Below are 15,598 nucleotides of genomic sequence, written 5' to 3'. Positions count from 1 at the left end.
TTGTGGAACTTTTTGTATTATCTGCTGTGGATATTTTTGGAAGGGTTTTAATACTGACCGCTTAGTATTCTGTCCTATCTTTCCCTATTTAGCTAGAGTGGCCTCTTTTGCTGAATCCTGTTTTCTGCCTGCGTGTGTCTTTCCTCTCCTACTCAGTCAATATTCGTGGGGGGCTGCCTATCCTTTGGGGTTCTGCTCTGAGGCAAGGTAGTATTCCTATTTCCATCTATAGGGGTATTTAGTCCTCCGGCTGTGTTGAGGTGTCTAGGGTTTATTAGGCACACCCCACGGCTACTTCTAGTTGCGGTGTTAGTTCAGGTTTTGCGGTCAGTACAGTTTCCACCTACTCCAGAGAAAGTTCATGCGGCTCCAAGGTCACCGGATCATAACAGTCAGCCCAGTCACAAATCTTAGCAGTACAGGAGGTATTAGGAAAGCTGACAAAGTTCTAGTAATTGATATATTTATTAGAGGGTTTCTCATTCAGGAGCGCACCCTTCCCCTGCCTCCCGGCTTCCTGCTTGCCGTGGAGTGGTGCTCCTGATGATTTACAGTTTTCAGTTTTGAGCATGCTGCGCTGCTGATGTGACCAGTGCCCTTTCTCATGCAGGGATAAAAGGCAGCATGGACGGAGCGCAGGGCACTGATGCTATCCAGAGCTAGCAACACGGCCAACTTCAGAGCAGCGCTCCTTGCTTAAGAGACCGGCAACCTCTGTCAGACTGAAGCAGCGGCCGATACCCTACGCAACGAGCAGTAAACTATTAAATTAAAAATCCCTCTGTTCTTGATAACTGAGAGGATTTTTAGAAAGTAAATTGCAAAGTAGTATATTTTTTTCTTAAACAGTTGCTTTAATTAGGCAAGCAAGTTTGCGATTGCCTTGATTTTCTGTCTGCTGTGATTTTACTGCAATGAGAGCTTTTATCTTTCATCGTGTACAGCTGGTCTTCATGGAGCCCGGCCGATAGTGGAGTAGGTACATTCCAGGAGAGGGGTTAACTCTTAACATCCCAGCCATTGCTCCCCAGCTCTTTGATTTCTATACAGCAGGTATCTGCTCTAATACTTGCTCTCCCTTTTATCTTCTGAAGAGATGTAATTATAAAGTAACCAGCCGGCAGCTTTCAGAGCAGGTCTGCTAATCAGTTCACTCATTGTCAGGAGCGGTGTGCTTGTTCAAAAACCCTGTTATTTCTATGTGTAAATATAGAGATAACCGTGTAGGCTCAGAGCAAACCACTAATGGCTCAATGTGTTACAGCAGAACTCGTGCTGAGCTTTATAGCTCTATTAATACTACATCTCTGCTACTCACCTGAGCTGTCACTTAGGAAGGAGGAGAACCCGCCCTCCCGGAAACCAGGAAGTAAGGAGAATGCAGGGTCCAGATACCGTACTTTTTTTTTTTTTTTTTTTCCTCTCTGAGAGTTTTATTTTATTATTTGTATAAGTTTTTTTTGACTGTCACCTGATTAATCCGTGCCCTGTTGTGTTTCTGTCCTAGGTTATTATCCCAGTCTGGTGCTTCTTTACCAAACAGCCACAGCAGTCTATGTGAGTATTTCTTCTGACCTAGCTTTTGCAAATATATGTATATATCATGTTTTATCCCTCTGGCACATTTAGAGGAAAAAAAATATCAGGTTTGCAAATAATCTTTACCATTTTGTAACTGCAGCTCCTGCGTGGAATGATGCATCTCTATGGTTACAAAAAAGTCTGTGCAGTATTAAAACACTTTCTTTGCCCTTTTTTTTTTTTTTCTGCCAAACAGCGGAGTAACTCATAAATGTAAGATTAGTCTACATTTACATAAGATATAGTCTGTAACCTTTGACAAACATAGGTCTGCAGTGGAGCTGTATACAGAGAACGATAAAAGCTTACTAATCAAAGCTAATTGCAAAGTTGATTCTTTTTTTTTTATTTCTTCCTTTAATTCTTAATTCCTATAGCCTTTAGTGATGGATATATACATGGAGTGGGCTTTGGAGAGCACATAGGGCAGATACCGGCTGTGCTATACAGCCGCCGTCTGCCTCTAAAAGCTCCTTGGCTCCATTTAATGCCTCGTATGCCACTGTCTATTACTTCATCCAGCAATACTGCAGTATTTCAGTATATAGTAAAAGAAATCAAAAGTTCCTTACGGGACTCCAAAAAATGAAAAATGTTTAAAAAAAAAATGAGGACACAAAAGTTCGAATTTCCAGGTAAAAATTAAAGAAATGTGAAAAAATGATAAAAACATTGGTATTGTCGCATTCATTAAGTCTCATCTATCAAAATACTAAACTGCTTAACACAGACAATAAATGTTGTAAAAAAAACCTATTTATTTTACTTATTTGTATTTTTTGATTCTCGACCTCCTATGAAAAATATGCAATAAAAATCAATCAAAATGTAGTTTGTACCCCCAAAGTAATGTCACGGAAAAACACGGACTCAAAGAAGCCCTCACCCAGTGATAGGGAAATAAATAAAATATGGGTCTAGGAAGTGGAGACAGAAACCACAATTTTCTATATTTTTTTTTTAAGCCCCCCAAAAAATTAATAATAAAACAATTATATATATATACACACACACACACACACACACACACACACACACACACACACACACACACACACACACACCAAAACTGTGCAACTCTGGTCTCGCCATAATCCTATTTACCTGTAGAATTACGTTACCTACTCGTTAGTATTGCACAAGGCGGAGTTTTTTTCTTTCACCACTTTCTTGTCCATTATATGTAAATGTGAATGGTTTCATTCAAAGCTACAACTCGACCCATGTGGGCAGAAAAATCTGCTTGCAAATCTTTGATGGGGTCCAGCTCGTCTTTGTGCCCCCCTGTGTTAAAATCCAGCTTGAATTAAAATGACCTAAATACTAATGGACGAAGAGAAGCAGAGCATATACAGATGGTGGTAATTTTGGCGTGTGGTAGAAAATGGGGAATCTCCAGTTTTTGGAAGACACTGAAACTCCCTTCTTATCATAGTGGTCAGAGCATGCTAGGAGTTGTAGTTCCCCTGAAATAAGGGATGACAACTCTTTTTTTAATTCTCTAGACCCAGTGGAATAATTTCCATTATGGTTTTCCTGTAGCTCTTAAAAGCCGCCGCGTGGAGAAGGAGGGTAACGTTGACCATACCTGCATTAATGGGAACCGTGAGGTCAGGAGAAGCTGCAGATCCAAGAGTAATCGATTCGAAACCCTGAACCAGAGTCTGCTGTTCGATCAGCTGGTGAACAGGTGAGCGGAGCGATCGCTTCTGAGCAGTGGGCAGTCACTGCCCTCTAGTGGTTCACTTTTATTATAACAAGTACATGCGTTATAATTAACCTGCCGCTGTAATTAAGGGGTAATCCCATTCTTTTATGATTGGCACGTAATTTGCGATATACTGGAATATTATGAAACCCCTTTACCTTCAGATGACACGCTATCCAACTGCTCCTTTGGCCCCCGGCTGTGTTATAGCCCGTGTGTATGGTGTGTGTATGGTGTGTGTGTGTGTGTGTGTGTGGGGGGGGGGGGGGAGGGGGGGTCAGGAGAGAACATTTTGTAAGGAAAAGAGCTTCTTAGATTCTGAGGATATCCTACTCCTTGATTATAGTGCGACAAATCCAAATAAAACAAATTAGAATGAGCTCCAGGGTTAACACTTGAATGAGTTCTCCAGGAAAGTCATGAAAATGGCCCCTGCACATATTTCAAACTGCAACCCATCCTAGTCACACGTTAGGACAAGTTGCCGCCTGAAGAAACAAGAAATGCTCAGGACATGTCTCAACTATCAGAGGAGCAGCATCATGTACAAACTAGCCTAATATGCTCACTCAGCCTTGGAGTAGCGATGTGGAGGGAGAGAAAAAAAAACCAAAACTTGTCCTTGGCTTAGTGAACAAAAGCAGCTATTTTTCTCCAGCATCAGCCCTGCTCCGTGCTCACTCAGCCTGACAGGCGCATCGCCGGGCATGAAGGCTGACTGAGCACGGAGCAGGGCTGCCGCTGAAGAGAGAGAGGATTTTTGGTACTAACCATAGCCTTCATTGTGGGACACAAGAAACCATTAGTGCAGTTTTCTGTACAAATAAATCTAGTTCTTCATACTTGGCCATGAACAATCTGTGTTTTTATTTTTTCCTCACTTGCTACAGCCCTGGCTCCTCAGCCGAGAGAGTAGATCAGGGCACCATTCTGCTCCTCTGACAGTTGAGACGCATGTTCCTAGAATAGGTTGCCAAGTAGAATGTGCATCAGCCTTTTTTATCACTTTCTTTGCGTACCCCATTAAGGTCCAATTTCCATCCGATGCACTCGCAATGCTTCAATAGTTTTCTCATTCCCAATTGGTATGAAAAAACAATCTGATCTGCACTGCCCCATAATATAATATTGGGCCGAGTGCTATCCAATAACACATCGTGTAGCACTCCGCCATGTTAAACGCTCGTGTGAGTGAGCCCTGAGACATCTACTGATCGGCAGCATGTTTGCCTGCCGGTGGGAGTATTATGTGCTAGTTAAACATGCTGACCCGGCTTCAGATAAGCACTGAACGGTCTGCAAAGGAGAGTTCACTGCAAATTAGGCTGCCATTGTTCTCGGCAGCACAGGTCTGCTTTACACAGGATGACGTGCTGCCGACAAACCAAAAGATCTTTACACTGGATGAACGAGTGTTTTGCCTGTTAATCAGATGACCAGCAGCCTGTTCACACTGCACGGTCATCCTGGGATTTTTTAATTTTGTTTTTGCCACTGATCCATACACTTGTAAGGGCAATTTCAACCCATTACTAAGAAAAAAAAAAACAGACATGCCTCAGTGATTATTTTACAGACTCACGATCCGCAAGCAAACAAAAAAAATTTCCGGACATGTGAACAGCTCCATAAATCATAATGGGCACATGTTCTATCTGTGAAAATCACTGGTGGAGCGCCTGTGCTATTCCCAGATTTATGAACCAGGTCTAATGTTGAGTTTAGACATTCCGATCACACTTGTTTACACAGAACGATCGTTGGTACAATCGTTCTGTGCTCATCAAACATCATATTATCGCTAGCACATCACCTATTTATACAGCATAATGTGCTGCCGAGAACGATCATTTTAGATCCAGCTCAAAATTCATCGCACCCAACGAACGAGCGAGTCTTTTTTTTTTTTCTTCCTGTTCGTAGCTCTGGCATATGATGGCAGGGAACGCTCGTCTTGCTCCTTCGGGAAGGCCGTCGGGACGTCTTGTGCCGTCGGGACGCCTTGCGCCGTCGGGGCGCCTTGCGCCTGGCCAGCCATAGTAATTTGTGAACCATTGGCTTGAATCTTGACTTCAGAGCTCGCAGATTCCCGGGGTTTCCGGATGTCCTAGGTAGAGCAAACACTTCCAACGACCTGGCTGGATTTTCTGAGCCGGTGCTGCTCACACCCCACCGCGCGGCTCTCTGAACATACGGAGACCCCTGGGATTACCGCCATTGATTCAGCTCTGTTCTCGCTTCATCAGAGCTTTAACCATCAGCGAACAAATGAGGACATGAAAGGGAATATTCCCGTCATGTACCGGGGCGTTATTTTATCATGTTCGTACGTGATTCTCAGCGTCACATCACTTCTGTATATCCCGGATTAGTACTGATTATGGGGGCAATCATGGGCTTCAACGGAGGGTAGATAAAGATTTGCAGCCATTGTCAGGAGTCCATGACCACCGGATTTGGTCCAGTGGCCACAGACTGTCGACTTGGCTGCCGGACCAGGGTCCTGCAAATCTTTTTGCTCAACTCTAGTGCCAATCTATTGCTTAGAGATCCATAATCAAACTAGTATAAAGGTGCTTAGTAAAAAAGCGCTAAAGTGTAATGAATTGTTTTTGTTTTTTTGGTTTTTTTTTGTAGCACTGCCGAGGCTGTACTCCAGGAAATGGACAATATCAACATCCGGAGAGGTAGTAAATCCCGAGAGGTGGAGCGGCTGCGCATGTGGACAGACACAGAACTGGTGAGTCTTTCATGTAATAGAGCTACACCTTTAGGCTAAATATCATTTTTGTAGTTGGGTTTCATTAAAATGTATCTTCGATTGCCTTCTATAGACCTCTTTGTTGCACTGTCTATTCCTGGCTGCCAAAGGGGTTAACTGAGAATCCATTAGTGAGCTTGTTCTGTCTATCAAATGCATAGGGTTTCTAACTCTGTTTTTTTTCTAAATTTTCCTTCTCAAAACTTTGAAATTTCTGCTGTAAAAACTCAGCAAAAAGTGTGCACAAAGCAATTTAACGAATTATTTTTTTTTATAACCTGGCACAAAGCTTTCTGAAGGTTCCAGATCTCAGGTAATCGCCCCCCAGGCTAATATCCAGCACCCCTCTATCCTGTCCCGGAGATGCTAACACGTCTGTAGTGACCTCCTCCGTTCTTACAGGCCACATGCGGTATTATATATCCGTGCAGTAGAATTTAGTGTATCATCCGCCTGTCTTATAGGAGAACATGGACATGTACTCCCGTGTCAAGGGAAGGAGGAAAAGCCTGAGGCGAAGCAGCTATCCCATCAAGACTCGGCACGAAGAGTCCTCGGAGGGAGAAGAGGAGGAGGAGGAGGAAGAGGTTTCTGAAGGTCTCTTGCATATTTTGGTTATGGTTATATTTGCCATTTTATTTTTTTTCTTGTCCCCTACATGTGTTTGTGTTCGCTCTTTAGTCCTCATGTGGAGAAAGTATTAAAATTGCACCAGTCATCTAGGGGGATGTACACGTAGAGCAACAACATTATAGTTTTCAATCAGATTTGGTGAACCCCCCCCCCGACGTCACTCCATTATGTTCACTCAATGAATGAACACCCCTGCCTTTCGCGCTCTGCACCCCTGCCTTTCGCGCTCTGCACCCCTGCCTTTCTTGCTCTGCTCCCCTGCCTTTCTTGCTCTGCTCCCCTGCCTTTCTTGCTCTGCTCCCCTGCCTTTCTTGCTCTGCTCCCCTGCCTTTCTTGCTCTGCTCCCCTGCCTTTCTTGCTCTGCTCCCCTGCCTTTCTTGCTCTGCTCCCCTGCCTTTCGCGCTCTGCTCCCCTGCCTTTCGCGCTCTGCTCCCCTGCCTTTCGCGCTCTGCTCCCCTGCCTTTCGCGCTCTGCTCCCCTGCCTTTCGCGCTCTGCTCCCCTGCCTTTCGCGCTCTGCTCCCCTGCCTTTCGCGCTCTGCACCCCTGCCTTTCGCGCTCTGCACCCCTGCCTTTCGCGCTCTGCACCCCTGCCTTTCGCGCTCTGCACCCCTGCCTTTCGCGCTCTGCTCCCCTGCCTTTCGCGCTCTGCTCCCCTGCCTTTCGCGCTCTGCTCCCCTGCCTTTCGCGCTCTGCTCCCCTGCCTTTCGCGCTCTGCTCCCCTGCCTTTCGCGCTCTGCTCCCCTGCCTTTCGCGCTCTGCTCCCCTGCCTTTTGCGCTCTGCTCCCCTGCCTTTCGCGCTTTGCTCCCCTGCCTTTCGCGCTCTGCTCCCCTGCCTTTCTTGCTCTGCTCCCCTGCCTTTCTTGCTCTGCTCCCCTGCCTTTCTTGCTCTGCTCCCCTGCCTTTCTTGCTCTGCTCCCCTGCCTTTCTTGCTCTGCTCCCCTGCCTTTCTTGCTCTGCTCCCCTGCCTTTCTTGCTCTGCTCCCCTGCCTTTCTTGCTCTGCTCCCCTGCCTTTCTTGCTCTGCTCCCCTGCCTTTCGCGCTCTGCTCCCCTGCCTTTCGCGCTCTGCTCCCCTGCCTTTCGCGCTCTGCTCCCCTGCCTTTCGCGCTCTGCTCCCCTGCCTTTCGCGCTCTGCTCCCCTGCCTTTCGCGCTCTGCTCCCCTGCCTTTCGCGCTCTGCACCCCTGCCTTTCGCGCTCTGCACCCCTGCCTTTCGCGCTCTGCACCCCTGCCTTTCGCGCTCTGCACCCCTGCCTTTCGCGCTCTGCTCCCCTGCCTTTCGCGCTCTGCTCCCCTGCCTTTCGCGCTCTGCTCCCCTGCCTTTTGCGCTCTGCTCCCCTGCCTTTCGCGCTTTGCTCCCCTGCCTTTCGCGCTCTGCTCCCCTGCCTTTCGCGCTCTGCTCCCCTGCCTTTCGCGCTCTGCTCCCCTGCCTTTCGCGCTCTGCTCCCCTGCCTTTCGCGCTCTGCTCCCCTGCCTTTCGCGCTCTGCTCCCCTGCCTTTCGCGCTCTGCTCCCCTGCCTTTCGCGCTCTGCTCCCCTGCCTTTCGCGCTCTGCTCCCCTGCCTTTCGCGCTCTGCTCCCCTGCCTTTCGCGCTCTGCTCCCCTGCCTTTCGCGCTCTGCTCCCCTGCCTTTCGCGCTCTGCTCCCCTGCCTTTCGCGCTCTGCTCCCCTGCCTTTCGCGCTCTGCTCCCCTGCCTTTCGCGCTCTGCTCCCCTGCCTTTCGCGCTCTGTGTTCTGTCCCTTACACAGTCCGTTCCTGTGCATAAGATTGAGGCGCATGTGATGAAACTTCCCTTTCAGCCGTCTCTATTGCAGCCCCTTAATCCCCGGACATCCAGAACCTGTGTAGGGGCTGCGTGTTTTAACCCCTTTCTGACCTCGGACGGGATGATACGTCTTAGGGCGTGATTCACCCGCTGCTATTAACTAGTTAAATGCCGCTGTCGAACGCAGACAGCGGCATTTAACCGACGCTTCTGGCCGTGCGGCCGGAAATGAGCGCATCGCTGACCCCCGTCACATGATCGGTCCTTGAGGCCTCTATGGTTACTGATCCCCGGTAGCTGCGAGCGCCACCCTGTGGTCGGAGCTCATAGCAAGCCTGCATTTCTGCTGCATAGCAGCGATCTGATGATCGCTGCTATGTAGCAGAGCCGATCGCGTTGTGCCAGCTTCTAGCCTCCCATGGAGGCTATTGAAGCATGGCAAAAGTAAAAAAAAAAAAAAAAAAAAAAAGTAAAAAAATGTGAAAAAAAAAAAAAATAAATAAATAAAAGTTGAAATCACATCACCCCCCTTTCGCCCCATTCAAAATAAATCAATAAAAAAAACTAAAACCTACACATATTTGGTATCGACGCGTTCAGAATCACCTGATACTTCAATAAAAAAAAGCATTCACCTCATCGCTAAACGGCGTAGCGAGAAAAAAATTCGAAACGCCAGAATTACTTTTTTTTTGGTCGCAGCGACATTGCATTAAAATGCAATAAGAGGGCGATCAAAAGAACGTATCTGCACCGAAATGGTATCATTAAAAACGCCAGCTCGGCACGCAAAACATAAGCCCTCAACCGACCCCAGATCACGATAAATGGAGACGCTACGGGTATCGGAAGATGGCGCAATTTTTTTTTTTTTTTTTTTTTTTTTTTAAGCAAAGTTTGGAATTTTTTTTCACCACTTAGATAAAAAATAACCTAGTCATGTTAGGTGTTTTTGAACTCGTAACGACCTGGAGAATCATAATGGCAGGTCAGTTTTAGCATGTAGTGAACCTAGCAAAAAAGCCAAGCAAAAAACAAGTGTGGGATTGCACTTTTTTTTGCAATTTCACCACACTTGGAATTTTTTTCCCGATTTCTAGTACCCGACTTGGTAAAACCAATGATGTCGTTCAAAAGTACAACTCGTCCCGCAAAAAATTAGCCCTCACATGGCCAAATTAACGGAAAAATAAAAAAGTTATTACTCTGGGAAGGAGGGGAGTGATAACGAACACGGAAAAATGGAAAATCCCAAGGTCATGAAGGGGTTAATAGAGGCAGTGAAATGAAGTCTTGTCGCATGCCTATCCGTCATCTTATGGACTGGAGCAGCTTGCAGAACCAGGGAAAAGAAAACGGTAACGAAAAAGGATTCATTAGTAAGTTATGTATGCCCATTAAGATAAAGGGTTTATCCCAAGACCATATTGGACTGCTGCAGTGATCCCCGGGCTCTGATGATCCCGTGCATGATGGATGCTGCAAAGAAAATCTTATCTCAGTGGGAATTTTAATTTTACCTTTTAATATTTCCCTTTTTTTTTTTTATAAATATTTTGTAACCATAAAGTATCCCACCCCCTTGCATTGTGTGACATCTCTGCCAACCGCTTAGATGGCACATGGCGATGCATGCACAGCTGCCAACTGACACTAATGGAGGAAAAACCTAACTGTGGCGGAGTGTCGCCTACTTTCCCCACACATGGACATCGGTCACCGGAGGAGCCGTCGGAGGATGTCGGCCAGAAGCTGCCTGCTCTGCAGCGATCAGCGCCACAGTTATGTCATGTAGTAATCTGCAGGACGCCTCTACAGACTGGCACTGCTGGGGTTGTGCGCTGCGGGCATCCAACCAACTGCAGGCTGCTGCTTTCCGATATTCCTGTTGGGTCTCGTGGGCATGGACGATGAGATCTGTGTCCACGCACGGCCACCTGAACGTGGAGAGATCCCAACCTGTCAGATACCGTGGCGTATAGAATAGAAATTAACCAACGTATTGTTTGTTAGGAACGGTCGCATTGTAGAAATATCAGATACATAATGTTTTTCATCTGCAGAATCCCAAGAGGAAGGTGAAGACGGGGATGAAGAAGCCGAGGTAGAAGGAGAAGAAAACGATCGGCCCTATAACTTACGGCAAAGAAAAACTGTGGAACGGTACCAAGCGCCTCCTATCGGTGGGTGACAGGTTCTGTCTGTACTAACATTTGATCATTTTGGTTTTATCTGTAGGCTCAAGCACTGTTATTTCCACGCTAAGACTCCTTTCACATGGTCAGGTTATCCAGTGAAAGCCATAGGCTTGGCTGTTCCCCTTGTCTCTGTATGGATTTGTGCACTCTGTGATGCCACCCTGCCGTATATCGGAGGCCAAACGGGCAGTCGTGTGGCCTCCGTCCTGGTAACGGATCCTTGTACATTTCAGTTTGCACACTTAAAGGGGTTACTCCATGGCCGGCAGTCATGATCTTTCCATAGGATGTCGTGGATCCCTTTTGGAGAGGAGCAGTAGTTTAGATCTGTCATTTCTATAGGGCTGTGGTGGGGCACACATGTGATGGATACTCCCCCGTAGATTGGGGATGGAGCAGTGGCAATGCATGGATGCGCGTCATTGATCCATTCACACGGGGAGTCATTGTGATTTAAAGGGTTTATCCAATTTTGGAAAACCTTGATCCTACGTCTTGGAAAAAGAAAAGTAGATTACTTACCCTTCCCAGGTCCAACACTAAATATCTGCTGCTGCTCCCGTTGTGTTGTATGCAGCGCTTATAAGCCACTCTGTGAGCTCAGCAGTTCTGAGAGGTCTGGGTTAGAGCCACCAAGCTCAGTGATGGGCAGCAGCGTTGTTGATGACATCAGCACTGCAGACAATTAAAAAAAAACAAAAAACACCAGGAGCAGCTGCAAAGACTCTATGCTGGACCCAGGGAGGGTGAATAGGCTTTTTTTCCATTTCTAAGAGGATTAATGGATGACAACAGACAATAGTCCAAAATTGTGATCCTGAACTGTTGTTGTAGGGAGCTTACACATTATTTTCCGTTATCAGGAGAGCCGAGGTGTCCTGGTAGGTAATACTGGAAAAATGACTGGATTTATGGTCTCGTCTCATGTGGCTATGAACTGCATCCACTTATAAAGATCCCCCCCCCCCCCCCCCCTATTTTTTCTTTTAGAGCCAGCACATCAAAAAAAGCGACAAAGCACTTTGTTTGACACACACAGATCTCCTGCAAGAAGAAGCCATATCCGGTAGGTACTGAAATGGAGAGTGGCGCGCACACAGGTCCAGAAATACGTGGACGATGACAGAGTCTTTGTGATTTCAGCTCTAGGTTTTATTAAAGGGGTTGAACAAAAATATCCAGTGAAACGTTTAGGAATTGCAGCCATTTTTCTTCAAAGCCTCCTCATTTCGGGGGATCAAAAGTAATCGGACTAATGAACTTTACCTTTAAAAAAAGGGTTCATTTTTAATACTTCGTAGAGAATCTTTTGCAGGCAATGACAGCCTGGAAGCCATGGATGTCGCCAAACGCTGGGTTTCATCCTTTGAGGCTTTGCCGCCTTATACTGCAGCCAACTTCAGTAGTTTCTTGTTTGAGTCTTTCTGCCTTAAGTTTTGTCTTAAGCTTGTGAAATGCTGCTCGATGGGGCTGAGATCTGGGGATGACTCGGCCATCGCAGAATATTCCACTTCTTTGCTTTTGCAATATATTTTGGGTCATTGTCCATCAGTACTGTGAAACTTCATCCAATCAACCTTGCTGCATGTGGTTGAATTTGAGCAGAAAGTCTCACCCTGTACACATGAGAATTGATCCGGCTGCTTCTGTCTTAAGTCACATCATCAATAAACACTAGTGACCCTGTGCCATTAGAAGCCATGCATGCCCATGCCTTACACTGTCTCCACCATGTCTTACAGAGGGTGTGGTGGAACATGAGCCGTTCCAAGCCTTCTTCATACTTCTTCCCATCATTCTGGTACAGGTTGATCTTACTTTAGCTTTTCCAGAGCTGATTGTCTTCTGGTAAGGTTTTTTTGGCAAAGTCTAATCTGGCCTTTCTATGTTAAAGGCCAATTAATGGTTTACACCTTGTAGTGACACCTCTGTATTTACTCTCATGAAGTCTTCACTTTATGATAGACTTAGATACTGAAGCACCTACTTACTGGAGAGTGTACTTCACTTGGGTGGATGTTGTGAAGGGAATGGATTCTGCTATCATCCACCACTGTTGTCTTCCGTGGACGTCCAGGCCAATGTACCAAACCGTTGATTTGGCTGCTGCTAACAATTCTGCTATCTCTGATAGATTTCTTCTTTTTTTCAGCCTAACGATGGTGTGTTTCTTTTCCATTCAGAGCTCGCTTGTCCGTATGTTGTGGGTTCACAGTAACAGCTTCCAAATGCAAATGCCAATGCCACACCTGGAATCAGCTCCAGACCTTTTACCTGTTTAATTGATGATGGATTAATGAGAGAATAGCCCATGCAGCCAATTAAAGAGCGTTGAGATTTTCCGTTTACTTTCGGTCTCTTTTACAAAAGAGGCAGCTGCAGTGGCTTGTACAAGTATTCAATCCCCCCCCAGGCAGTTTACCTATTTTGTTGCATTACATCCTGTGTTTAATTATTTTTGTAATCCGATTTGTGTGCGATGCATCAGAGCTAAATAGTCTAAATTGGGGAAGGGAAGTGAGAAAAATATAGACATACATTACATTTATGGGATCAAATAGCTAAAAATTGGTATGTGCACATGTTTTCATCCCTTTTGCTATGAAGCCCCTAAAAATTTCTAGTGCAAGAAATTACCTTCATAACTCAGATGCTTAGTGACAGGATGTCCCCTGTGTGCAATCTAAGTGTCACATGTCTGTCAGTATATACACTTTACTTTTTCTGAAAGGCCACAGAGGCTGCAACACCATTAAGTAAGAGGCGCCACTAACCAAACAACACGAAGACCAAGGAGATCTCCAAACAAGTCAGGGACAAAGTTGTTGAGACGAACAAGTCAGGGTTGGATTATAGAAAAATCTCCCAATCTCTGATGATTCCCCGGAGCACCATCAAATCCATTATCATCACATAGAAAGAACATGGTACCACAACAAACCTGCCAAGGGAGGGCAGCACACCAAAACTCTCAGCCCGGGCAAGGAGGGCATGATACAGAGAGGGAAGGAATGAAACAGAGAGGCAGCACAGAGACCAAAGGTAACCCTGAAGGAGCTGCAGAGTTCCCAAGCAGAGACCGAAGTATCCGTCTATATGACCAAAATAAGCCGTACACTCCATAGAGGTGGCCTTTATGGAAGAGTGGGCAGAAAAAAGCCTTTACTTACACACACAAATTGTAAGTCTCGTTTTGAGTTTGCCAAAAGACATATGGAAGGTTCTCCAAATCTATGGAGGAAGGTGCTGTGGTCAGATGAGACCAGCATTTAACTTTTTGACCACCAAGGTAAACAAACTCAGCTCATCAACCCAAGAACACCCCCCCCACAATGAAATATGGTGGTGGCAGCATCATGCTCTAGAGATGTTTTTCTGCAGCAGGAACAGGGAAAATGGATGGTGCGAAATACAGGAATATTTTTGAGCAAAACCTGTTTGTCTATCAGTGATTTGAGACTGGGACTGAGGTTCTCCTTCCAACAAGGCAATGACCTACAGCTATTAGGGTTGAACAATTAATATAAATGTTCAATTCTCTAGTTGCCTACTCCTGGCCTAATGGATATTGATCATGTGCACTAAAGAAATACACCAGACACAGTCAGCTGTAACTCTCCTTGATCAAAGTGTGGCTCAGCTCCAAGAAGGGCCTTTATTAGTGAAAACACAATGTTATATATCTCCTGTAAGGGGGCTCGGTTAGCTCTAAAATGGGAGTGATCGGATGTATTCCATTGGTTAGTGGGTTGGGCATGAGCAAGTCTATGGGCGGATCCATGAGGTCATCTAGGTGGGTTGGTCCGTGAGGTCATCAGAGTGGGCGTCGCTGTGGGTGGATCCATGAGGTCATCAAAGTGGGCGTCATCTTGGATACCAGACCGCATGGTCTGCTGAGACAGGAAATGGTGGCCATCTTCAGTGTCTTCATTGTTCATCTTGGATACCAGACCGCATGGCTCTGGTATAGGAGATGGCAGCCATCTTAAGTGTCTTACTTTGTCTGAGGAAAACTTATGTAAGGTTAAACAATACATGTTATAGGTTGCTTCCCACAATTACCTTATGTGTTGAGGTTAATTAAGTATTTGATCTTATGGCTCTCCTCAACAGTCCCCCCTAAATACTTTATTAACCTTTTCTTTTATCTTGATCCCACCGTGGTTCCCTAACCCATCGATGTTAAGTGTTATTATGACATCAGAGGCTTCATGACAATATGGATGCTATAGACACCAGAGAATGTGTGACCAATTATGGGTATACTGAGGAGGTATATCGGAGCGTGTTACCAGTGTCCTCGGGACTTCCCAACCTGCTGGATCTATTACTCTCCAATCTCCCATCTCCATGGTTACTTAGAGTAAAATACACATGCGACTAACCCTGTTGTACACATCCTAGATCCGACCGTCTTGCCCGGGAGGGGGAATTGGAGTTTTCACCAGTTTGAGACAAGTTTTCCCTTGTGGAAAACCTCCCTTTGTAGCTGGACTTTGACAAGCAGGTCAGATCCTACTCTGTCCCTAACTGTCTAACAAGTTTATAATGTGAGAGATGGATCCAGGAGGCGCTCAGCAATCCTGACCGAAGTAGGAGTTGTCAGGAGCACTTGGTAGGGACCCTTAAATCTCGACTCCAGGAATGTCTTTTCTGATGAACTTCTTTACCAGCATGTAGTCACCAGGTTAGAAAGTATGGGTATTGTCACTGGAATCTGGACCTGGAATGGATGATAAAACTTGTACATGTGTTATTGACAGTTCTTTAGTAACAACAATTGCATAATTTACAAGAGTATCACTTCCCAAGGCTAGCTGTTGTGGAAAATATTGACCCAATCTTGGAGGCCCCCCCAAAAAGAATCTCGTATGGTGTGAGTTTAATGGGACCCCTTGAAGTGTTTCTGACTGAGTATAAGGCAACGTGCAAAATGTCTGTCCCAAGTCTGACC

At 45.9% G+C, this 15,598-nt stretch overlaps 1 protein-coding gene across 4 annotated transcripts in view; it reads left to right on the top strand.

Moving 5' to 3' along the window:
• ATAD2B (ATPase family AAA domain containing 2B) overlaps positions 1–15,598 on the top strand; it is a 138,498-nt gene that overhangs the window by 31,034 nt on the left and 91,866 nt on the right. For 2 of the 4 annotated variants that reach the window (XM_077291498.1, XM_077291496.1), the window contains exons 3-8: positions 1,508–1,557; positions 3,124–3,271; positions 5,927–6,029; positions 6,515–6,647; positions 10,510–10,629; positions 11,635–11,710. In XM_077291498.1, coding sequence (XP_077147613.1) covers positions 1,508–1,557; positions 3,124–3,271; positions 5,927–6,029; positions 6,515–6,647; positions 10,510–10,629; positions 11,635–11,710 — 630 coding nt within the window. Of the gene's footprint in view, positions 1–1,507; positions 1,558–3,123; positions 3,272–5,926; positions 6,030–6,514; positions 6,648–10,046; positions 10,228–10,509; positions 10,630–11,634; positions 11,711–15,598 lie in introns of those variants that run through there. The other 2 variants (XM_077291497.1, XM_077291499.1) reach the window with 2 other exon arrangements.

The sequence above is a fragment of the Ranitomeya variabilis genome, chromosome 2 (genome assembly GCF_051348905.1).
Source record: "Ranitomeya variabilis isolate aRanVar5 chromosome 2, aRanVar5.hap1, whole genome shotgun sequence".
Taxonomy (NCBI): domain Eukaryota; kingdom Metazoa; phylum Chordata; class Amphibia; order Anura; family Dendrobatidae; genus Ranitomeya; species Ranitomeya variabilis.
The sequence above is the reverse complement of the archived record's forward strand: the minus strand, read 5'-3'. Positions and strand labels throughout refer to the sequence as shown.